Source organism: Cavia porcellus, unplaced genomic scaffold (assembly GCF_034190915.1).
Source record: "Cavia porcellus strain 051 isolate PalLab524CR breed Dunkin Hartley unplaced genomic scaffold, mCavPor4.1 scaffold_1, whole genome shotgun sequence".
Classification (NCBI taxonomy): Eukaryota; Metazoa; Chordata; class Mammalia; order Rodentia; family Caviidae; genus Cavia; species Cavia porcellus.
This window is the reverse complement of record NW_026947484.1, coordinates 57,708,156-57,732,003: the sequence shown is the minus strand read 5'-3', so window position 1 is coordinate 57,732,003 and position 23,848 is coordinate 57,708,156. Positions and strand designations below refer to the sequence as shown.

Sequence of the window (23,848 nt, the reverse complement as noted above, 5' to 3'; positions counted from 1 at the left end):
AAATCCTCATCCAGACTAAAAGATGACACAAACTAATACAACTGGGGGTGAGAAAGGAGGCTATTACAACAGACACCACTAAAATCCAGAGGATTATTTTCAAAAGAAAATTTATATTCCAGTAAATTGGAGAATGTATAAGAAACAGACAAACTTCTAGAGACACATGACCTACTAAATCTGAATCAAGAGGACGTAACCTAAATAGGTCAATAACAAGCAGTGAGACTAAAGCAGCAATAACAGATGTCCCAACAAAGAAAAGCCCAGGACCCTGTGGACTCAGTTACTGAACTTTAAAGAGGAGCTAACACCAATGTGCCTTGAACTATTCCACGAGACATAAAGAGGCCAAACTAATTCTATGGGACCAATATTGTCCCGGTACCAAAGCCAAGTAAGAACATAACAAAAAAGGAAAATTACCAACCAACATTGCTGATGAATGTACATACACACACACACTGGATTTAGTAAGACATTAAAAAGATCATACATTTATACCAAGTTGATTTTATCCCAGGGATGCAAAGAGTATTCAAAATATAAAAATAAATAAGAGTAATATATCCTATATACGGAATCAAGGATAAAACTATATAATCATCTCAATCACACTGAGAAAGCCTCTGACAGAATTAAACATCCCTTCATGGTAACAGTGCTAAAGAAATTATGTAATGAAGGATACTTCAGCACAGTAAAGGCAATACATGACAAACGCAGTTGAACATCATAATGGATGGAGAAAAATTGAAAGATTTTCTCTAAGATCAGGAAAAAGAGGAGGATGTCCATTCTTACCACTCCAATTCAACACAGAACTGGAATTTTAACCAGAGCAATTAGGTAGAAGAAAGAAATAGATACAAAGAGAAAAGGAAAAGAAAGAGATACAAATAAGAAAGAAGTAAAATTACCTTTTTTTAGAGAACCCTAAAGACTCCATCAGAAGACTTTTAGATCTGACAAACAAATTTAGTAAAGAAGCAGCATACAAGTCAACATTTTTAAAAATGAGAATTAGGATAGAAACACTAGAAAAACAAAACTACAGGGGAATTAACACATTCCTTTCTATAAGTTACCTATTATATATCAATAATGAACAAGCTGAAAAACCAGTAACAGTATTAATCAGTAATAATAGCTTTACCTATCCCCTAAAAACAAATACCCACAAAAAACTCCTAGGAATCCAACTAACAAAAGAGGTGAAGTATGTCTATAATGAAAATGACACTAAAGAAAGATGACACTAAAAAATGTAAAGATGTCCCAAGTTCATGGACTGGCAGAATACTGTTAAAATGGCCACATTACCAAAAGTGACCTAGAGAGTCAGTGCAATCCTCCATCAAAGTCCCAGTGACATTCAATGAGTTGTAAAAACAACCCTGAAACTCATACAGAAACAGCAACCCAGAACAGCTAAAGCAGTCCTTAACAAAAGGAGTAAGTCTGGAGGCATCACAACTCAATTAAGTCACATCAAATTAAAAAGCTTCCGCACACCAAAGGAAACAGTCAAGAATGAAGACAGCAGCTACACAATAGCTCTCTGCCAGCTACTCTTAGGACAGAGGAGTAACGTAACCCATAAAAATTACACATAAAAAAGAAGAAAAAGCTCAATCAAGAAATGGACAAATTGAATTGCCACATCTCAAAACAACTGAAAATGGCCAATACATTTATTAAAAAATGTTCAACATCTTTATCAGGGAAATGCAAGTTAAAACCACTGAGATTCTACCTTACCCCAGTCAGCATGGCTATCAAGACCACAAAAACCAGTAAATGCTGGCAAGGATGCAGGGTAAAATAACCCTTCCACACTGTTGGTGAGAATGGAAACTAGTACAGTTTCTACAGCAATCAGTATCAGGGGTCCTCAGAAACCTAGGAATAGAACTACCATATGACCTTGCTCTACCATTTCTCAGCATTAACCCAAAGGAATGAGCATGTAACCCACACCTTAACTGCAGCATGGCTGACAACAGTCAAAATCCAGACTCACCTAGGTGACCACCAATGAGGGGAGGGTAAAAGTGGAGATTTACACACAATGGATTACTTGGCTATAAAGAAGAATGAAATTATGTCAGCTGCAGGAAAATAGAAGGGACCAGAAATCATCATGTTAAACAAAATAGGGCAGACCTAGAAAGGCAAGTACTACATATTTCCCCTAATACACACAGTGTTAAAAAGAGATGAAAGTTTGAGAAAACTATTATTAGACATTAGTAAGGAAAAGGAAGTGTAAAGGAGGGCACTGTGGGATGGATATGATCAATTATGTTATACGTATGTGTGAAAACACCTAATTGAAAACTAATTTTATTAAATATGCACCAATAAAATACATTAAAAACAGTGCTGAACCAAATACATTTTGAATATCCTCTAACAACAATAAAACTTTTAATAGATCCATAGCCAACAGTTAGCATGTTCGTAATTCTCCAGTCCTCAAGACAGAAGAAAAACTGGTGGAAAAAGCTTGTTTTTGTTTTTGGTACTCGTGATCACGACCACGCGTGCTTGCAGGGCAGGCGTTTATGCTGCTGAGCTAAATCCCCGGCCCCCAGAAAAAGCTTTTGTTAGATCTTTCAAAAAGAAATCTGAACATATCCATGTTGAAATTAACACAAACAACTGCCTAAATATCTAAATCAAATAGAAATGTTTTCTTTGAAGCAAAAACTTGAGTACTGCTTTCTTTGAGCACTGCTCAATAAAAAGAAATTCCCTTTGTAAAGATCGGTCAAACTGCCTCAGAGTTCCCACTCACTCCACAGAGGGATTCCAGAAAGACAAAGAATGACAGCAAAAGATCTTGCCTGTGTTTTATAACTTTCACACTATCCTACTATTATAGGACTAGATTTTTTTTTTTTTTTCTGGTTAGAAAAATCTGAGCAAAGGAGCCAGCTGGAGCCAGCTGGAGCACTGATTGGGGTAGGGGACAGGGAAGGAACCTAAGCCCCTACCCATGAGCCAGCGCCTGTGCCTAGGCTGACAACAGGTGCAACCCTTCCCACCCCCCAGCAATTCAGATTCCGAGGAACTGTATTGTCTGATTAACTTTGCAAGCCTAAACTCTAGCAACTATTCAGAGGACAACAATATGGAAAATAGAAACTATTGTAGATTTCCTAGAGTCTTATCACTGTTTCATTTCATTGCTGTTTTGTTTTGTAGTACTAGGTATCAAACACAAGACCTTGTGCTCTGCCACATAGGCGCTGTGCTGCTGAGCTATATTCCTACATCCTGCTCTTTTTTAAAATTAAAAAAATAAATCTGAGCAAAAACCATCTGCATTTAACACTGGGACCATTAACTTTTTTTTTTTTTTTTTTTTTTTTAGTACCAGGGATTGAACTTACAACCTCTCGTTTACCAAGCAGGCACTTACACTGCTGAGCTAAGCCCCTGGCCCCCATTAACATATTTACCTTTAAAACTACAATTAAAAACTCAGTATTTCATTTTTAACACTTCTTAATCTGCTTTGCTATGCTTAATGTTTGCATGTTAAATTTTAGCTGCTACTTTACTTTGTGTTAGAATTATACTGTATAATTATACAGTTCCATCTGATGTAATGATTGAAAGTTAAAACCTGAGATGCAGTCATTAGGCAGTGAATCCCACACACAACCATGACATGGGTGCTGTCACCCTGGGTCATTTCTGCATCACATTCCTAGGGCTCCCTAAGCAAATATGCTAATAACCTGTGTCATATTTCCTCAGCAAGCAGTGCAGGAAATGTGATTTACACAGGACTCAGAATTCATCATCAAAATCTTACAGAACAGGAAAAAAATTTGCTTGGTTACCGTTTCAGATGCACTAAAAGCACAGGTGGCAACTTCCAGATTTCTATCTTTTTGAGAGAATCCCGCCGAGCTCTGCAATGACTGCAGTAAAATCTGTTGTTATCTGTGAGTTTTTCTTCTTTGGAAAATAATCTAAGGCAATCCTGGTGGAAAACGTAAGTAGCAGACACTCAATAATTGACTTCACACAGTATCACAGAGCATCTCTTCAGTGCGCTGCCCTGCAGGGTAAGTTCACATGAGAGTCCAGATCCACAAGAAACTCAGCCCGGTGCAGGGCGGGTGTTCTGTACCAGAACCAGGCAGGACTCCTGCACTGTGCCCAGCAGGCCTGGGATGGAGGCGCTGTAGGAAGCAGGACTAAGTGTACCAAGGCACAGGGAGCTGTGTGCAAATGGAGGTACCGACTCGATCTGCTCACTGCAAACATGTTCTGTACAAAGGAGCCTACGCCAAAATCAACACAGAACCTTGCAAGTTAACTTTTACAACTTCTTAAGACTGCAGGCATTAGCCAGGCATGGTAGCTCATGCCTGTAATCCCAGCACTCAGGAGGCTGAGGCAGGAGGATCATTGTGAGTTCAAGACCAGCCTGGGCTACAAAGTGAGCTCAAGGCCAATCTGAACTGCATAGCGAGACCCTGTCTCAAAAAAGACCAAAAAAAAAAGACTGCAGGTGTTTATGGGATGGGGGTGCAGCTCAGTGGCAGACTCCTTGCCTTACACGCACAGGGCTCTTGGGGCCAATCCTCTGCACTAAGAGATGGGAGGAGGCATAGGGAAGCAGGGAAACAGCAACTTTTAACGTATTATCAACTCTGAGAGAATATTCAATCAGAAGCAACTTCTAGGAAAGGAACATTTTTTTTTCTTTTTTCTTTTTTTTTTTTTGTCTTTTTCGTTTTTATCGGTACCAGGGATCGAACTCACGACTACCTGCTTGCAAGGCAGACGCTTATGCCACTGAGCTAAATCCCCAGCCCCGAAAGGAACATTTTTTAAAAGGAATCTATCAGGAGTGTATGGGCTAACACCTGGAAATGAGCTATCAGAGAAAGTACCTCTCTGTGTGCATCCAAACAGCATTTTACCCCACTAATCACCTCGCACTACTGAAACTCACCTGCAGTGTACATTTGCTGGTGGAGGCTAGTGGGAGAGACAGATACATGAAGGCCTCAAATGTCCTGGATTTCCTATGACACGTGAGGCATTGCACTGTAGATTTGAACTGACCCTGAAAAAGTGCAACGATAATGGATTCGTTGAGCTGTTTATGTTTCTGCCAAGCATGTTCTGCAGCTTTGAAGTCATCCAGATGATCGTTGTTTTCTTCTTTATGTCTCTTTCGGTTATCAGCCTGGAAATAAGATTATGTAAGCTCTGTGTTAATACATAAAAGTCAACATTTAAATACATAATTAAAAGATTCAAATACTTTCCAGACTTGAAAACGCCTGTAGTATTCATAAAAGAAATCTCATATTAAGTGCTACAAAAAAATCATTCTAGCCAAACACAAAAACACCACTTTATTAAATGGATGTAACTCGCTGAAATTTCTTTTTTCTTTCTTTCTTTCTTTTTTTTTTTTTTTGTCTTTTTCTTTTTTATCGGTACCGGGGATCGAACTCATGACCACCTGCTTGCAAGGCAGGTGCTTATGCCGCTGAGCTAAATCCCCAGCCCCAAAATTTCTTAATATATTCTTTAGGAAAGTCTAGTTTTGAAAAAAGAAGATGCCCTACATAGAGCTGAGAATTAGGGCAACAACTAGATAGTTGTAACTTCATTGCCCTTAGGCTCATGAATGAGATAAATACAGCTATGTCAACACATAGGTTTACAAATCCACACACAATTACAGAAAAGTGGTATCTGAAAAAAAGATGACCACATGGTCAAAAGCTAAAAGAAGCTGTCATATAAAAATTTACATAGAGACATGTCACTATAAAAACCATCATGAGAATCACCTGGTTACAATGGGTAATTCTTACTTTAGAAAGTAAGTATAAGAATATAGTACAGAATAATTACACAAACTATGTAATAAATACATAGGCAATAAATATATAATAAAGATTTAGGCTTTTTTTTTTGGTACCAGGGATCGAACTCACAACCGCCTGCTTGCAAGGCAGGTACTTTTGCTGCTGAGCTAAATACCCAGCCCCAAGATTTAGGCTATCTTTAATAGAACCACCACACTTATGATTTTATTTCATTGGTGGGTCACATATCACCAGTAACTATTTTAATATTTGCAGACCGCTCTAACCCTAACCTGGTAACTGTTAATAACTCAGATATGACTTTTCAAACACAGATTCAGCATCATTAATCTCCAAAGCCAAAATGCTCCAAAAGCAAAACAACCTGAGCACAAACATGCCGCTAACTACAGATGGAAAATTAAACACCACAAAACTGTTTCATGTAAAAACATTGTTTTAAAATATTATATAAACTAGGGGCTGGGGATTTAGCTCAGCGGCATAAGTACCTGCCTTGCAAGCAGGCAGTCATGAGTTCGATCCCCGGTACCGATAAAAATGAAAAAGACAAAAAAAAAAAAAAAAAAAAATTATATAAGCTAAATTCAGGCTATGTGTATAAAATACATATGAAACCTAAATGAATTCTATGTTTAGACTGGCATCCTGTGCCCAAGGCAGCTTATCACATGTACATAAATATTCCAACCCCCCAATCCAAAACCAAAACATGTCTGGAAGCACTTCACATACCTTACCATCAGACCTATCAGATAGATTTGCATTACAGTTTCACACTTTAGTACACTGTCACTGTATCTGAATAAACTAAACAATTGCTGAATACTCCCCAACTAGAATTTATACTAAGGAGCCTTGGAACCCTAGAAATACCAAGCCTCTTACTTTATTTAGATCTTCATGGAGACCGTCCATGAGGAAGAGCAGCAGTTCCTGTGAGTCCTGCTGGCTGTAGCCTGCGAACTGGTCATTGATCTTCCCGATGGTGATTTTAAAGTCTTTTGGGCTGATATACCTATACTGTCCTGTCCACAGTGCTTTCATGATTATACCAAACTCTTCTGCCACTTCTCCTTTATGCCCCAACAAATTTGATCTGTGCAAATAAAATTCAAGTCACCAAAACAGCAATAAAGGAAAATTTTGTAAAGTACATGGGTTCTTGATGTCAGCACGAAAGCATTCACTCACTACGGCCCTCCACGAAGAGACCTGCAGGTGTGTTACCAAATGCTCTATGGGATCTTACTCTGCTTATAGTCTTGCAGCTTGGTGCATCCTGGCTGCAATCACCATTCTGCAGTTTTATAATGGAGAGTTGCAGCCTTCTCATACTGCTCTTTTCTACCTGTTTTTCACACTTAGTTTTTCTCTACATTTTTCTTGTGAATAAACATCTTTTTTCCTAATTTGACATCTTCAGAGCTAAGTGGTAGGGGTTATGGTTTGAACATTCACCTCCAAAATTTAGGTGTTGACAGTATGACAATGTTCAGAGGTAGGACCTTCTCTAATTCCACTACTGGGGAGGCTGAGGCAGAAGGATTACAAGCTCAAGGTCAGTCTCCAAACAAAACTGAAACAGGTTGAGGACGTAGCTATGTGACAGAGCACTTGCTCAGCATATGCCAGGCACTGGGTTCAGTCCCCAGCACTGCCAAGAAATTACAAAACAGAGACAGGACCTCAAGAGCTGACTGGGTCCCAGGGCTGCTCCTTCAAGAATGAGCTGGGTGCACTTGGACAAGGGCATGACAAAGGAGCTTGGCTGCTCGAGCCCTTCCACCAATGACATTGTGAGGGGCCCTGACCATAAGGTGGCATCTAGGTTTTGGACTTCACAGCTTCCAGAACTACAAGAATAATTTTCTGTTCTTTATAAATGACCCAGTCTCAGGTACTTGGTTGAGCAGCACAAAATGGACTAAGACAGGAAGTATGGCTAGACTGTCCTTCCAACAGTGTACTGCAAAAGACAGGTGCTCACTCACCTGTTAATATCATCCTGGTAACAGTTCCTGTTGAAGTAATCAGCCAGATGTGGAGCGTTGCACAGGCACTGCAGGATCGAATTCATGTAGCACGTGTTCCCTAAGTTTCGAAGTCCAGTGAGGGCTGGTCCTGAGCCTCCAAAGACAGGATTGAGGTTGCGAATCTGAGAGGCAGAGAGCCTGGAGATCTCGGCTTTAGGGTAGCATGCTGGCCTACATGCAGAGAGACGATACGGTGAGAGGCAGACCCCTGCCTGAGACCTACACTGCACCACAGTAACCTCTGTGCTCAGTGCATCAGTGCCTGAGGTGCTGACCTGACAGGGTGTTTAGTAACCAGGTCAGGCCTGCTTGTGTGCTGGAATCCAGCTTCATAACCTCTAGGTGGGTCCGTGGGTCTAGAAGGGGCCTGAGAGACTCTCTGGTTTCTTATGAACTAAGAGCAGAGGATAGAGGCTCTTAACTTTCACCCGATCCTATGGAGGTTAGCAGTTTGAAATTGTCAAACTCAATCAGGGTGCCAAAGAATCACAATATCTACCACTGGAGAGCAGACATCAGAGAGTGTCTGGTGTTCTATGACCTAAGGTCTAGAGCCAGGCCAACCATGGACGGGTTACTGTAACGGTGAGGAAACCATGACTGGCCCATAAAGTCTAAGTGTGTTCAGTACTGACTTCTCTTTCTGTTTCTTTCTGTCCCTTTCTTCCTCCCTCCCAACAGAGGAGACTTACTCTTGGCCAAGAATTGTAACAAATATTTTCAATCTATGGCTGGCTGACTCCCTGGATGCCTGCTGTATTTCCACCTGACGAGAACTGTATGCAGACCTAAAAACCATTTCCTCACACTACCCATTATAAGCCAGGAGCATCAGACACAGAAAGGATGGAACCCAGGAAAACATCTGAGACGCTTCTGTAGAACTGTAAATAGCACTGCGCTCCACTGTGAACAGGGCGGGCATGCACAGAGGGAGGAGAGCAGAGTGAGCAGTGCACCACACTCCTGCGCCCCTCGCTGCCATGCCACAGGCCATTGGCCTTGCATCCGGAGCCCAGGGCTGCAGCAGGGCAAACCTGACCCCTCCCCAGAGGAGACCAAGAATCGCAGGAAGCCTGAGGAAAGCCTGCAGGCTGACTGTGGCACAGGCTATGAAGTGTACCAATGTGCTGACTGCTTTTTATCTTAATGCTCATGACAACACACACCTGAATATTAAGTGACCGCCTCGGAGAAAAACCAGGGATAACTTCATTTCCTTTTCCCCATGGAAAGTGACAGTAGCTAGAATGGCCATCCAAACCATTTCTGACTCTAACATTAGTACAGGATCTATATAGAGCAGAGGTACTGGGCCGGGGATACAGCTCAGTGGCACAGCGCCTGCCTGGCAATTGTGAGGTCCTGCGTTCAGTTCTCAGTACCCTCAAATGAGCAGTGGTATTAAAACACGGCACCTGCATGGTCCCGGCTCCTGAGTTAGGCAGACTTACTTATTCTCCCGGTTCACGGCGGGCGTCACTGCGGGCCTCCTCCGCTCCTCCTCCTGCACAGCCTGGGTGATGTCCGGGGAGGAGTAGGAGCGCTTCAGCTTAGATGGCTCCCTGTCCCGCTCAGCAGGAGCCTGGGGCTTGGCTTTGTGAGTCGGGGGGGTGGAAGGAGGAGCAGAGGAAGGAGCCATTTCTGGGGGGTACATGTGGACAGTATTGGTGGGCGAATGGTAGTAACGGAAGGTTCCGGTGATCGGGTCCAGAAACTTAGATGGAAACAAAAGTAAAAAACCATTATATACAAGCAACTAATTCCAAAGTACAAGTTGAAATAAAATTTATTTTTGGATTAAAAAGTAAAAAGCTACATTTATTTTTGGATTAAAAGTATGTGTTCTACCCCTTAGCTACACACACTGCCAGTGCCTAAAATAATTTCAATAAAATGGTGATACTCAGGTCTCTAATTAAACTTCCAAGGACATTTAGGTTTCAGAGTAATACATCATGATTATTAGCACTTGGTATTGGGGATTGAACTCAGAGCCTTCTCACTGAGCTACAAACCCACCCTCTTTTATTCTGAAACAGGGTCTCATTAAACTGCCCAGGGTAGCTTCAAACTTGCAGCCCTCCTGCCTCAGCCTCCAAAGCAGCTAAGATTCCAAGTGTGTTCCACCACATCTGGTATACACACTGTAATACTAAAGAATATGGCCAGAATGCTCAGGTCCTGCAGCCAGAACTCCTGGCGGGGTACTGAGAAATGCAATCCTGCAGGAGTCAGGAGAAAGAGCTATGTCCTCTCACACTGAAGGAAGAGAACTGCCTCTTCATAAAGGAAGACGTAAAATAAAATAAAGAGACTTTTTTCTAAAAGAACACAGTAACTGCGTTCCTTATTTTAGGGTCTCGCTGTGCCTCTTACCTTGGCCCAGCCGGAGGGCAGCCCCGGGACGATCCTTCCCATTTCTTCACTCCGCGCTCTTGTCAAAGGCTCCCGTTGGCCCTGTTGGGGGGTGGATTTTTAGTTAAAATGTGCCATTTATAAACTTAAGTTACTTGTGCCACAGAACCAAAGAACCTTGCCTTGAATGCCATATCACGTTTTAAAAACAGGTTCAAAGATGGAAAAAAATTCTGTTTTTCTCAAGGTCTAAATATTACTACATTAAGAGAAGAATGATGTGAAAATAAAAGGAAATATTAGATGAAAACAATATTCCAGGAGCTTCTAAAACCAAAGCTTTTTACAATAGCATCTGAAGGCCGTGTGACGGCCACAGCTGCTGCCTAGGATGTGAACGTGGTCACCTCCTGACAGTGGGCATCCAGCATCAACCCTACGCGTAGACTCGAGGTGATGCAACTTGTGTGCGGGGCTTTTACCCAGAGCACACACCCCTTCCCTTCTCTTCTTTTCTCTTCTAAGGTGACAGGTCCCCCCCCCCCGCACCCACCCCGCACCCGAGGCCACAGTTCAAGCAATGGGAATCTAGCCCTGCCAAGCTGCAGTCCCAAAGGCACCCGGGGGGCGTTTTTTAACTTTGGCTCTCTTGAGTCTCAGTCTGCAGTGACGGTAGGACGTGGGGATGAGACTGAGCGATGGCGGGGACAAGGCAGAGGGAGAAGCCTTCCATTGTGGTTCCTAAAGAGCTCAAAGTGGGATCCGGACAAGTAAGGAAGGCCACATAGTTACGTGTCACAGACTACACCAGGTCATTCCACTAGACTCAGTGTCGTCTACACTTAACTCATTCCCCGAAACTGATGAGGCATTAGGAGAGTAAATGCAGGCCACTGCACGGAGGCACCCACCTAACACCATAATAGGTACTTGCACTTCTTTAAATGAAAATTATTAATAGAAAAGGAAAAGGCTCACCCAATTTCTATTTTACATTATTCCTGTCTTAAATATAATTCCCTTGAACATAAATATGTAACAGTATTTGTGTGCTTAAAAAAAATCAGTCAAAGGCAAGTGGGACAAATGAACAGCTGTACACAAAAAGACATCCCCTCGTGACACCCAGCCTCTCCAGGCCATGTCCAGTGCTCCAGGCTTTCTAGGGCCTGCTGGGCCTCTTTGCATGCTGCATTCCTCCTACCACATGCACCTATGAAAATGCTGTGAGGGTTAGAAATTAGGCACAATAAGAGATCAGGCAACAGTAAAGAGAAAATGGAGCAATTATAGCAACAGACTATTGTAGAAGTTATTTAAAATGTATGAAGTGTTTATTTCTGTGAACTTCCGTTTAATACTCTCATGACATGGTTGAACCAGAGTAACTGAAACCAAGGGAAAGAGAAAGCACAAACAAGGGGAGACTAACATACATACAAAACTAAACCAAAACAGACATAGGACTAACTGTAAGAACACTAAGATTTTAAGAAGAAAACATTTTTCATTAGTCATGACTCTGAGTCATAAAAGTTCCTTAGGTAAATGCCAAAAGCATGAGTCAAATAAGAAAAACTGGCAGGCTGGACTTGCCCACAAAAACATTTGTGTTTGGAAAAACTCCATAAAGAATGAAGAGAGGGCCTGGCCTTGTTGCATACACCTGTCACATCCTTCTACTCTCCAAAAGCATCATTGTATTTCCTCTCTCTTCTGCTCCTCATATCATGTAGTTTGTTTCAAATGTTTTCTTTGTTCCCACCTCCTGTATCTAGTAGTTCCTTTGTTCCCACCTCCTGTATCTAGTAGTATAAAACTTTATTAATCTTTATACAGTTACTCTATAAAATTACTGAATGTCTTACCATTAGCAGAAACACAGCTGTTGTGATTAGTACATATTAACTGTAAGGCATTACCTGGTTGTCTTAATGTTCACATGGTCACTGTGGATTTCTTCTCTAGAGTTCAGGGTGATATGGAACTGGCCCTTACCGCACATTAATACCCAGTTTGTCTTGAACAGTATCACTGTGGTTGATCAGCATGGCATACTTGTTGCTACTAATCGGTTTTTTCCGTAAGGCACATCCAGATTACCTCTGAGACATTAACTATACTAGAGCACTCGCTGTTGGGCCAATTGCACTATAATCTCCCTTCCCAATTCAGCCAAGGCAGTCGGATCTTGGGGCTCAGTGCTGTACACCCACAGGACATCACTGAGAAGTCAGTAAGTAACTAGCAGTGTCTTTACAAGAGTAAAGCATAAACCTTAGTATGAAACAAACAAACACAAAACAGAAAAATGAGAAGACAAGGCAACAAAAGGCTTTCCACAACTCCAGACTTCCCCAGAAGCCATCCAGGAGACACAAAGAGAACAGCCAAAGTCACAGACTTGAGCTACTTAGGATCCTGGAGGTTAGGAAACACCAAAGATGTCCTGAGCAGGATCACAGATGATGTAAATAAGCACGTAATAGAAACAGAAACCAAAATAATCCAAGAGCTTTCAGAAGAACTAATAAAAAGCCAACTGACCTGAACAAAACTAAAAAAAAAAAAAAGAATGACCAGTTAGTTTTGCAAAGAATTAGTCAATGAAAAGGTTTCAATCAGAAATCCAGAAATTTAAAAATTATATTCAAAGTATAGACAGCTGAAGCTACCAATGTGAGTACAGAAGTTTAGAACTAGAAGACGATGCCTTCAAAAACCAACTAGTCAAAGATACTTTAAAAGTAACAAAAGAACATGAAAAATGGATCCAACGGCTGCTAGATGCTGCAGAGACTAATCTAAGAGTAATCACAGAAAAAAGACAATACAAATGGCATAAAAAAATCTGTGCACAGAAATAATGGCAGGAAATTCCCCAAATATAAAGAAATAAACAGAAAGATAAGTGAGACATGGAACTCAAAGGGCCATGACCAAAGAGAAGATCTCCATGAGATGTGACACTCAGCACCAGAAATCCATCGCAGGGACAGAATCATAAAAGCTGTGAGGAAAGGCAATGAATGATGTACACAGCGAACATTAAAATTACAGCAGACTTCTCTGTACAAACCCTAAAGGCCAGGAATGAAATGTTTCAAGCCCTGGAACATAACAACTTCTAACCCCAACTTAAATATCCTGTAAAACTTTCCTTCCAAGTTAAAGGAGAAATAAGGTATTTCTATGACAAAGAGCATCTTAAGAATCCCATGACCAAAAAACCACCACCACACAAAATTCACAAGTATACCCTAGAAAGGTACAAGCCAAAAATGCTAACAAGTCAAAAAGAATGAATGCACCTAGCACAGTAATACCAAGAAAAACTGGGGTCCGAGCAAATTAAAAAGATCCTGCACAGTAAAGGAACCACACAGTTAATCTGTGTTTATGATAATTTGATAAAGATTTATAAAACAAATTTAAATCTGATACTGATAGAAAATAAAACCTAAGAAGTGTACTCTAGCTCACTGTCAAATTCAAAACACATGCTTTTGAGCCCCTTTGGAATTCCCCCACTAAGGAGAAGGACCTGGGAGGTCTTGGTGAGTCAATGAAAAAGTGATGAAAGGCAGGGCAGACTGCAAATCCCGGTTTACAGAGGCGGCCAAGGGTAAAATGCCAATAATCAGCGCTTACTGCCTGCAGCTTCACTGCGTACTCTTCTTCTATTTCCATCTCAGATGGTTTTGATGACCTTGAGAGGGACTGTGCTCCAGAAAATTTCAAGTATTAAACAGAATATAAAATTTCATATAGATCTAATTTCAGAAACGCAAAATCCATCTTTGTATCTTCTTATACATTACAGGATCTTTAAAATGATTCCCTTTATCTTGTTTTTAAATTGATCATGATAAAGGCTTTATTAGCAATACTTTGAACAAATTTATTCTAGAGTAAATTACAGACTGCTTCTACTTTTTAAAGGGAACATACATGTCTAGCCATATAAATTTTTTCAGTGTGTTACAGGGAAAGTCCAAAGCTAGGTCATAATTAAGGATTATTTAGATTTATAGGGATATTTGACACCCAAACATGCATGCTTTAAGTTCTAAACACTGCTTGTCAGTAACAAAGCAAAATGAAACTGGTTGGCTTTGGAATCTCACTGTTCATGAGGTTTTAGGCAAATACTCAATGTCTAAGTGCCAGATTCACTTGTAAATTAAAGACCCAGTGGGGTGTTTGGAAGATTTCCTCACGGCAGCTCTATTTTTTAGACTAAAGGTTACAAGAAACCTGTTCCCTGGGTAAGGTTGGCACTGGGATGGGTTGTTAATTCTGGTAACTGCCTAACCTGCTGCTAGAGAGATGCAGACACTGAAATTCTGTAAGATGGCATTCTGCCTCCTGTCAGAGGTCATTTTCATGCTACTAAAAAATGTTTCCCCATTTACATGTCCATAAAGGGGATCTTAACTGTTCCTGCTATTAAAAAGTAGTATGTAAAAGTCACTACTAATTGCATAGTGAATAAAGAAGAGAAGTGTATCATTAAAGAATAGTAACAGCAAAAACGTCCTCTAAAATTATGGGACTCCATTTTGGGTGTGTACCCAAAAGCAGAAAAAGGCAACATTAAGTGGGTTCTTGCCAATATTACTTGGGTAGATAAAGCTAGAAACAAAACACCACAGCCCTGATCCAAAATATGATCACATGTACAGATAAACGTGGGCTTCCCTGGGACTGGGGACAGCTGAGGGCTGCTTCCCCTGAACTACATGCACAGCGCTTGTTATTTTCTTATCTCAGTCAGGCTCGCACCAAGTCACCCAGGCTGGGCTCCACCCTGTGATGCCCCTGCCCAGGCTCACACTGCTGCACCCAGAGGTGGGCCATCTTGATGTTAGCTTGCACTATCTGATTTCACATGTGTTCTTACCAGCTACAGACTTTATCGTACAAATACTGGCATCTAACTTCTCTGTGCTGAAAGGAAGATTATACTCTAGTCTTCTGATGATCATACATCAAACACAGAAATGAAGACTGCAGCTACTTATTCAGTTATTAAGCATGCACTGCATTTTTCTGCACAAATTCCACCACCAACTAATCATTAATACATTACTGGCCACTCTGAGGCTCTCAATTCAATGCCCAGTACTGCCCAAAAAAGCAAGGAAAGCAGGTGAGCAAACACAAACAGAGCCAGACAATGGACTGCCCCAGGGAAATCCATTCACAGACTGGGTGTCTGTCTGGGAGGCCCTGGCCTAGCGTCTCCGTCTCCGTCTCCGTCTCCGCGCTCACCTTGCCCGCACTCACATCTCCCGGCACAGGTGCAGGGGCGTCTCCCACTGGCTTTCTCTGCACTTCCGGAGTTGGACACCTTTTCCCCCTGTCATCCACAGACTTCTTGGCATCGGAAGTCTCGTGTTCACTTTTACTCTGTCTTTTCAATCCTGTTGTTTCTTTGCCCCTCTTTGCTGAGGGTTCTTTGTCTTCCTTCTTGGCTTGTTCAACTTCTCTCTTCTCCACTGCTTCTTTTGCTGGGATTTCATTTTCTTCGGCTTCTTGTTTTTTCCTGGCTCTCTGTTCTTGTTCTTCCCTCCTTAGCTTCTCTTTCTGTTCCTCCTGCTGTCTCTCCCGAAGTTCTTTTTCCTGCTTGCTTTTCTCCATGAGCAGAGCAGCTTCTGCATGAATCCGTGCTTTCTCTTCATCTGTCAACACGGCAGCTGCCGGGGGAAACGCCGGCTTGGTGGAGCGGTCAGGGGTGGCTCTTCCACTCTGAGGAGGCTGCTGCTCGTGGTCTGCACTCTCAGGTTTTACTCTGTGATCTTCAGGAAGTCTGACTGCTGGTTTTTTAGTGCGATCAATCTAGAGAAACAAAAACAGCAAATGTATAACCTCAGTTAACTTAGTTAACCAAAACCAAGCTGTGATAAAAGAACTGTCTCAGGGCTGGGGATTTAGCTCAGCGGCATAAGCGTCTGCCTTGAAAGCAGGCAGTCGTGAGTTCGATCCCTGGTAGCGATAAAAAACGAAAAAGGCCCCACCACCACCAAAAAAAGAACTGTCTCCCCACAGAGACAGCATCAGTCTGAACATCCACCTGTCAACTACTCAATGCCAGCTTCCTTGTATGGTCAGACTTGAACGGAGACTAAGTTTGACATTTTCAGTTCACCCCAAAGGGCTCTAATATGGCATCGATTAAGGTGCTCATGCACACACACTTACCCACCTCCTACTTGCCAGTGCCATAATAACCACACACACATGCCCGAAACCCATACTAGCTGGCCAACACACTCTTCTTCTCTACTTCTGTATTGCTCCCACCAGACAAGGCCACCTGGAGATCTCTCACACCAGGAGCTGCCCACTACTCACCCATCTCATCTATTGCCCTTCTAATCTGGTTTCCATATTGTAGCCAGACTGAGTATTTCAAGATAAACTTGACCATGTTCTTCATATTTTAAATTGCTACCCACTGTATTTTGATGACATCTAAACCTTTACCATGGCCTGTAAGTCCCTGTACAGTCCTACATCTTATCTTTTTTTCTTTCTTCCTTCCTTCCTTTCTTCTGTCTTTTTGAGACAATGCAGTTCAGGCTGCCTTCCAACTTGCAGTGATTCTCCTGCCTCAGCCTCCCGAGTGCTAGTATTACAGGCGTGCACCACTACATCTGTAGTCTCCTACTATTCCAGACAACAGCTATGCTGGCCTTATAAAATATTCTTCAAAACTGTCAGGTTCCTTCCAACTCAGGTCTTTGTATCAGTTGTTCCACAGATAATGCCCACCCAAAGGAGGGTCACTGTGGGTTCCAGACCAGCCTGGGCTCTGTGATGAATTCAAAGCAAGTCTGAACTACTGCCTCAAAAAACATAGGTAAAACCCTCCTTTTTAGAACATAAGTTCTAAAAAGGTAGAGATGGAGCTGGGCACACAGTTTTGATAAATATGCTGTTGAAGGAATGCATATTCTAGTGCCAGGCATGATAGTGTATGCCTGTAATCCTAGCAAGCGGGGAGGCTGAAGCAGAAAAACTAAGTACACACCCAGCCTGGGCACTTAGTGAGACTGTCTCACGGTAAGAGAGCTGCGAACACAGCTGAGCAAACAGGTCCTATGTTCAGTCCCTAGTACTGGGCAAAAATCTGTAACAATTTTGAAGAGATAAGAGACTACACTAGGCATGATAGTGCATATCTGCAATTCTAGCACCCTCAGAAACCAGGGCCAAAGGAGCCTAAATTCAAGCCCAGCTTGCACAACTTAACTACTTAAAGAGTTGCCACCTCAAGACAAAAGGGATGGGGATGCAGTTCAGTGACAGACCACACCAGAGACAGACAGGGAGAGAAAGTTTCCTTCAGGCTGTCTTGATACCTAACCTCCTCATCAAATGAGTTACACATGCATCACTCCAGTTTAATAGCATCTTAGTTTACACATTGAGAGAGGTGACTGCAGAACAGCATAATGAAGCAAAAATGAGAGTTTACAGAAACAGCTGCCAGTAACAAACTACTTAGTGTTCTTATAAAATGACTTTGACATATTTTTACAGGAAAACCAAGTAGAAAATAGTGAGGGAAAAAAAAAAATCAGGGCTGGGGCTGAAGTTCAGTGGTGAAGTGCTTGCCTAGCATCACAAGGCCCCAAGGTCAATTTCTAGCACCTCTTCACTTCTTTCTGCCTGTTTTTTAAATAAACAAAAACAAAGCCTGTACTCCCTTCTGTAAGTATCTGAGAATGACCTAGGACCATCCACTCAAAACACAGGACCTGCATGCGTAAAGTTAATAAACAGCAACCAAAATAAATATTTCTTCTCATATTTGCTAGCTTAATTGATTATCCTTTCCCCATTCTCCGTCTCTCCTTTCTTTTTGGTACTGGGAACTGAACCCAGGGCCTTTTCACAAAGATGCATCCCCTGCTCTTTTATTTTTTGAGACTGTTTTATTCTACAGTGCTCAAGTGGGTTCACCTTGTGATCCTTCTGCCTTGCTTTCCATGACTGTAGGGCTTACAGGCGTGCGCCGCCTGGCCTGGCTCTTCCCTGATCTTACACGTGTTGCTATGGTCATGTTACTTTAGTAGTATGTGTTTGCTCTTCCTGGGGAGAGGGTGGATGTACATAACACATCCTCATTACTTTTATGTTCCCTTGGGAGGTCAGCGTGGTGCTGGGTGTGGAGCGTCCACCTGAGGATCGCTGCCAACAGCATAAAAAGGAGAACTGGAGGGGAAGATGTGCTGTTGATCCTCCTGCAGAAGCCTGTCACACTGGCTTTCCTGAATTCAGCTGTGCTTATTAGCAGAGGAGTTCCGGTCCTCGTCATCACTGAGGATGGCTGTGGTTCTTTTTGGGGAGCTCTGGTACTTACTTGGAGTGTCACTTCCTGGCTCTGGTGCACAAACCTCAACCTACTGGCACAGGTCCTCCATCCTGCTAACAGACTTTCTAGCTTCCAATGCTGACGTTTGGGCCTTCCAAGTGCAGATCCTTGACATAGACTTGCATGGGATCCAGGCCTTCAGCTGGATTCTTCAGGTCTCTAGTACACAGACAGATCTCCTGCACTCTTCTGCATCTGACTCTTCAGATGACTATTATAAAGTAATCCTGTAAATTATGTGTCCTGTATTAAATCTATTCCCCTATAAACTGACACCACTTTCCCATTTGCAAAAGTCTCATTTCCATTTCCTATTATCTACCCCTTAATTTGCTTTTCATTTACATTGTGGATTTCTCATGTAAGAGAAGCCATGTGATAATTACTTATGTGTCTAATATACAGCCTGCTTCCAAGAATTAGTTGTTATGGGTTGTGATGCTACAAACACGGGTATGTGGGTATCATTGCACTAAGATGTGCTGGTATAAGTATGGATAGGTATATTACTGTAGTAAGATGGCTTTAACTCTTTTGGGAAGATACTTGGGGGATCATTCGGTTGTGTCAAATCGAATTTCTAGTTGGTGTTTTCCAAGGCACGTCCATATGACTTGCACAGTGGCTGTACTAGTTTACACTCTCACCAACAGCATGTGGGGGTCCCCTACACCCATAGCTTCTCCGGTAATGTTTTCTTGATGACAGCCATTCTTTCTAGAGTAAGATGGAATCTCGGTGTTGTTTTAGCTTGCATATTTTTAATGGCCACAGACATATTTTTTCATGAATTTACTGGGCTATTCTGGTTGTCTATTTTTTGACTGGGCCTTTGTTTGGGGGCAGTCTAATTTTTTTGAGGTCTTTATTATAGGTGTTGGTCCTCCATCTGTGGAGTAGCTGGAAACTCCAACTCTGTGGATTCTCTCTTCACTGTGTCAGTTACTTGCTTTGCTCTGCAGACATAACAAAAGTGTTTCTAATTTGACAGAATCCTATTTGTTTGCTGATACTTAAAGTTATTTCTGGTGCAATAGGGTTCTGTTCAGAAAGTCCTCCTCCATGACTACGCCCTCAAGAGTTTTACCTATTTCCTCTTCAGGCAGATTGTTTCCATTTTAACACTTAGATCTTTGATGCATTTTCCATTTAGTGCATGGTGAGATATATGGGTTGAGATTGAACTTTCTGCATGTGGACAGTCAGCTTTGCCAGCGTCAGAGGCTCTCTCTCCTCCAGAGTATGTTTTTGGTCCATTTGTCAAAAGATCATGATGGCTCAATGTGTTTGGGGTTTTCTTCAGCCTCTATTCTGTTCCACTGATCCATGTCTGTTTTTGTATCGGTAGCATGCTGTTTTTATCCCAGTAGCTTCGCAGTGCAACCTGAAGTCTGGGGATGCAGTGTCTACTGATTTGCTCTTGGTTGCCCACAACTGCTTTTACTCTTCTAGCTCTCTTCTGGCTCCACATGAATTGTGGGGCTGTTTTCTCTGGTTCTGTGAGGAATGCTGTTGGTAATCCCAGCACTAGGGAAGCTGAGGTAGGAGGATCACTGGGTGTCTAAGCCAGCCTGAACTATACAGCAAGACCCTACCTCAAAAAATAAAACCACCAAAAAACAAATATGATGACTAACTTGTAAGGATGTACAAAAACGTAAATTCTTTTTAGAATTTCTCAAATTTACATTTTAAGAAAACTTGTTAAGTCAAATTCTGCTTAGTGTTATAATATAACCAGAAATATTAAAGATTTTTAAAATGAAGAAATGAATAACCTCATTCTACAATAAAAATTGTCAAACTTCTAGTCACAGTCCACCCTACAAATCAGTGTCAGCCACTTCATGTATATGGAGAAATAGATGAAAAATACTAAAAAGTCTTATTGGAGAAAGGACAGAAAGCACTAATTAATCTTTCAGTAGAACCTAAAGGAAAAACCCCAGCTATATACAGGTGCAGGGGTGCACCTACAATCTCAGCTTCTCTCCAGGTGGCACTATCTCTGACACATAGGAAACAACAGCTTATGGAGCTTAGGACGTCTAAGCTAAGTCCTACCATATTTGTTTTTTGAGGTAGGGTCTTGCTGTATAGTTCAGGCTGGCTTAGACACCCAGTGATCCTCCTACCTCAGTGATCCTCCTACCACTTAGCGTCTATAAGTCTCAAATGCTTGATCAAACCAAACTATTTTTGTCTATTTCACCACTTCTGTTCTTCATCTTCTCATTTTTTTTTTTTGCATAAATCAAAAACCTAGATTTCACCATTCTCTTCTCTCTCCTTTACCATATAAGCAGAGTCTGCCAAAAAAGGGTACACACACTTCAGTAGCTCATTGTACTAACAAAGGTCTGGAAGCTGATGGCTGCCTGTTTGTGCATGCCTTGTCACTGCAGAGGCCAAAGGAACTTGTGTTAACCTCATGATGTCGCAATAAACTTAGTATTACAAGTTTTTCTTTTCCTGATATACACGTTTGGTGGACACACACGTACACTGCAGCACACATACATACAGCAAGGACATGCATATGTGTGAAAGCTGAATACTCATATGTACTTATATAGATGCTGGGTGTGTTCACGCCCACCTGTAATCCCAACATTGAGACTGAGACAGGAGGACAGCTGGTCTGACCCCAAGCTGGGCTACTCGGTGACAGAGAAACCCTGTCTTGAAAATAAAAAGTGAAAAAGTTGGGGTTGGGGATGTATATCAGTATTGGCACTGAGTTTAATCCCAGTGTCACAGGGGAGCTGCTACTTATTTTCAAACATGTTGGATATTCTTAAAGTTTTATATAAATTACTGTTAAAGTGTTACATTTAAGTAAAACAGAACTAAAATAATTTTAAAACCAGAATGCTGACAACTCACGTCTATCTCATCAACCTATTTTTGAAAAATACTTGGCCCTTCATATCCACCTGTTCTGAATCAAAAACATTTTTAAAAATTGCATCTTTGGGTCAGGGATTTAGCTCAGTGGTGTAACTGCCTGCCTGGCAAGCACAAGCTTGTGAGTTTGATTCCTAGTACAAAAAACCCAGAAAAACAAATTGCATCTTTATTGAAGTTTACAGACTTGCCTTGTCATCATTCTCTAAACAACACAGAGCAACCACTGCTTATGCTGCATTAAAACTAACACAAGGTACTGAACACATCCAATACCACTTTACATACGGGGCTCGGGCACCTACAGATTCTCTTACCCCCAGACAACCCTGAATCAAGTCCCCAGCAGATTCTGAGGGCAACTGTACTACTGGCCAAACACAACACAAACAAGTGACCAAACAAACCCAAAGGAATTTTTGTAATTCTATGTGGAAACAGAAGCCATTACTGATTCTTGCTTGGGTAAACAGTCATTAGATAGGTTTGAAATCCTTTGAATTATCTATTCTAATAGAATTATAACAACAAAATTCTGTAAAAATAAAGGTGCCAAGACTAGTTTCTTCTAATTGATATTTTCTGAGACGTTATTACATATAAAATTTCACTTCTGTACTGCACATTTAATATATAGTACGAAGAAAGAGAACGAAGCTAAACACAAGACAATACCTGTGGAACATTCTTTATAATAGGCAATGGCTGAATTGTGGGCGAACCATCAGCTTTGGAAGCAGTCACCGGTTCAGCTGGCACTGACGTATTCAGCCCTCCTTGATCATGTCTCAGTTCTGTATTTTCATCTACTTCTGCAGGAGGAGGCGGCATCTGCGCAGGTTTGGAAGGAACTGACTCTTCCAGTGAGGGATAAGTAAAATCCACTAAAATCCACAAAGAATAGTATTTTTTTAAAGAACAGCAAGCTCTACAAACAGTACTTGTATTTGTCATGCATGTTGTGACAGTTAAATGTAAACTAAATGATATGACAATCCCAACAACCTTCCAGGTCATATGAATCTTTAACTGAAAACAGAACAAACGCATACAACGAAGACCATGACCCTAACAACATTAATAATCTATCTAATATTTACTGAGTAATTTTAAACAAAAGCTTCCACATACATACATGAGATAGACACCTCTTCGTTCTTGCCTCGTGGCGGTGGAGTGACTTTGGCATTTGTTGTGTACTGGGGATAGCAGAGGAGCCAGTTTTCATAGCCTCCCTCTAAAACCAACGGCTCGCTGCGCAGGACAGTTTTGCTTTCCCACTACAGAACAAGGAAATGGCATTTTAACGTGGCAGCAGCCTGCTGACAGCTAAAACCACCACCCGTGTGAACTGTTAAATTGCTCCCCTGAAGGCAAGATTCACTTGCTAAATGATACGAAATAACTGAATTCAAAATTCCACATTAAGTAAATAAGAGAAATAGATCAGATTCTACAAACCACATAAGTAATCCATGATCTTAAAGGAAAAACTAGAAGATTAATTAATATAAAATAAAATTGCCCATAACCTTACAACCCAGATATGCCATTTAACATCCTAGAGTTTATTTTTTATTAGTACATTTTTGCAAAACATAGTGAATACATTTACTCTGTTAATTAATAATGAGAGCACCACTTGTTCTAATTTGCACTTACCCAGTATCGATAAAGCTGACCATTTCTATGATGAGGTCTATAATCTCTTCAGATTCTGAGTGTTTGAAAATAATTACATATTTGTTGAAAATATTTTTGTCTTCTCTTTTAATATTATGTGTGTGGGGTATTTTTTTTTAAATCTAAAAATTTCTTTTATGAAGTCAAATCTGTCAAATCTTTTTTCCTGGGTAACTTTTTTTGCTTTTATGCTTCAGCATAATTCTTAAAACAAGAAATTAAATTTTATATAGATCAGTTTATTACTTGGTGATTTGAAACATTTTCTTTAACTATGAATTTTAAAATAGTTCCACAAAGTGGGATGGATCTTTTGGTTCTTTAGAAAACAACCAGTCCCCATGGCTTCCTGAGGCACCAGAGAAGGCTGCAGTTGCAGTGAACACACATGCTTGCTGACCTTAAAAAGTGCATCCTTCAGGCTGCGCAGAGTCGTTCCCAGCTGCAAATCTTTTGCAGAACTAAACCAGTCAAGAAGTACCACACAATCCGCATTCCCCCTCTTCTTCCATGTGTCTTTGGAGGTCTCTGGGAGGTTTGCTTCAATCCAACTGGCAGTGACTCTGAAATAAATTAACATTCATACTGAGACAAAAGCTGAGGCGATCCTA

At 41.3% G+C, this 23,848-nt stretch overlaps 1 protein-coding gene across 1 annotated transcript in view; it reads right to left on the bottom strand.

Annotated features, from left to right (window-relative positions):
* Usp8 (ubiquitin specific peptidase 8) overlaps positions 1–23,848 on the bottom strand; it is a 61,393-nt gene that overhangs the window by 5,449 nt on the left and 32,096 nt on the right. The window contains exons 8-17 of the mRNA XM_003471868.5: positions 23,638–23,800; positions 22,690–22,834; positions 22,230–22,438; positions 15,539–16,105; positions 10,286–10,366; positions 9,361–9,623; positions 7,865–8,077; positions 6,759–6,969; positions 4,979–5,215; positions 3,855–3,997 (exon numbers count right to left, since the gene is read on the bottom strand). Coding sequence (XP_003471916.1) covers positions 3,855–3,997; positions 4,979–5,215; positions 6,759–6,969; positions 7,865–8,077; positions 9,361–9,623; positions 10,286–10,366; positions 15,539–16,105; positions 22,230–22,438; positions 22,690–22,834; positions 23,638–23,800 — 2,232 coding nt within the window. The remainder of the gene's footprint in view (positions 1–3,854; positions 3,998–4,978; positions 5,216–6,758; positions 6,970–7,864; positions 8,078–9,360; positions 9,624–10,285; positions 10,367–15,538; positions 16,106–22,229; positions 22,439–22,689; positions 22,835–23,637; positions 23,801–23,848) is intronic.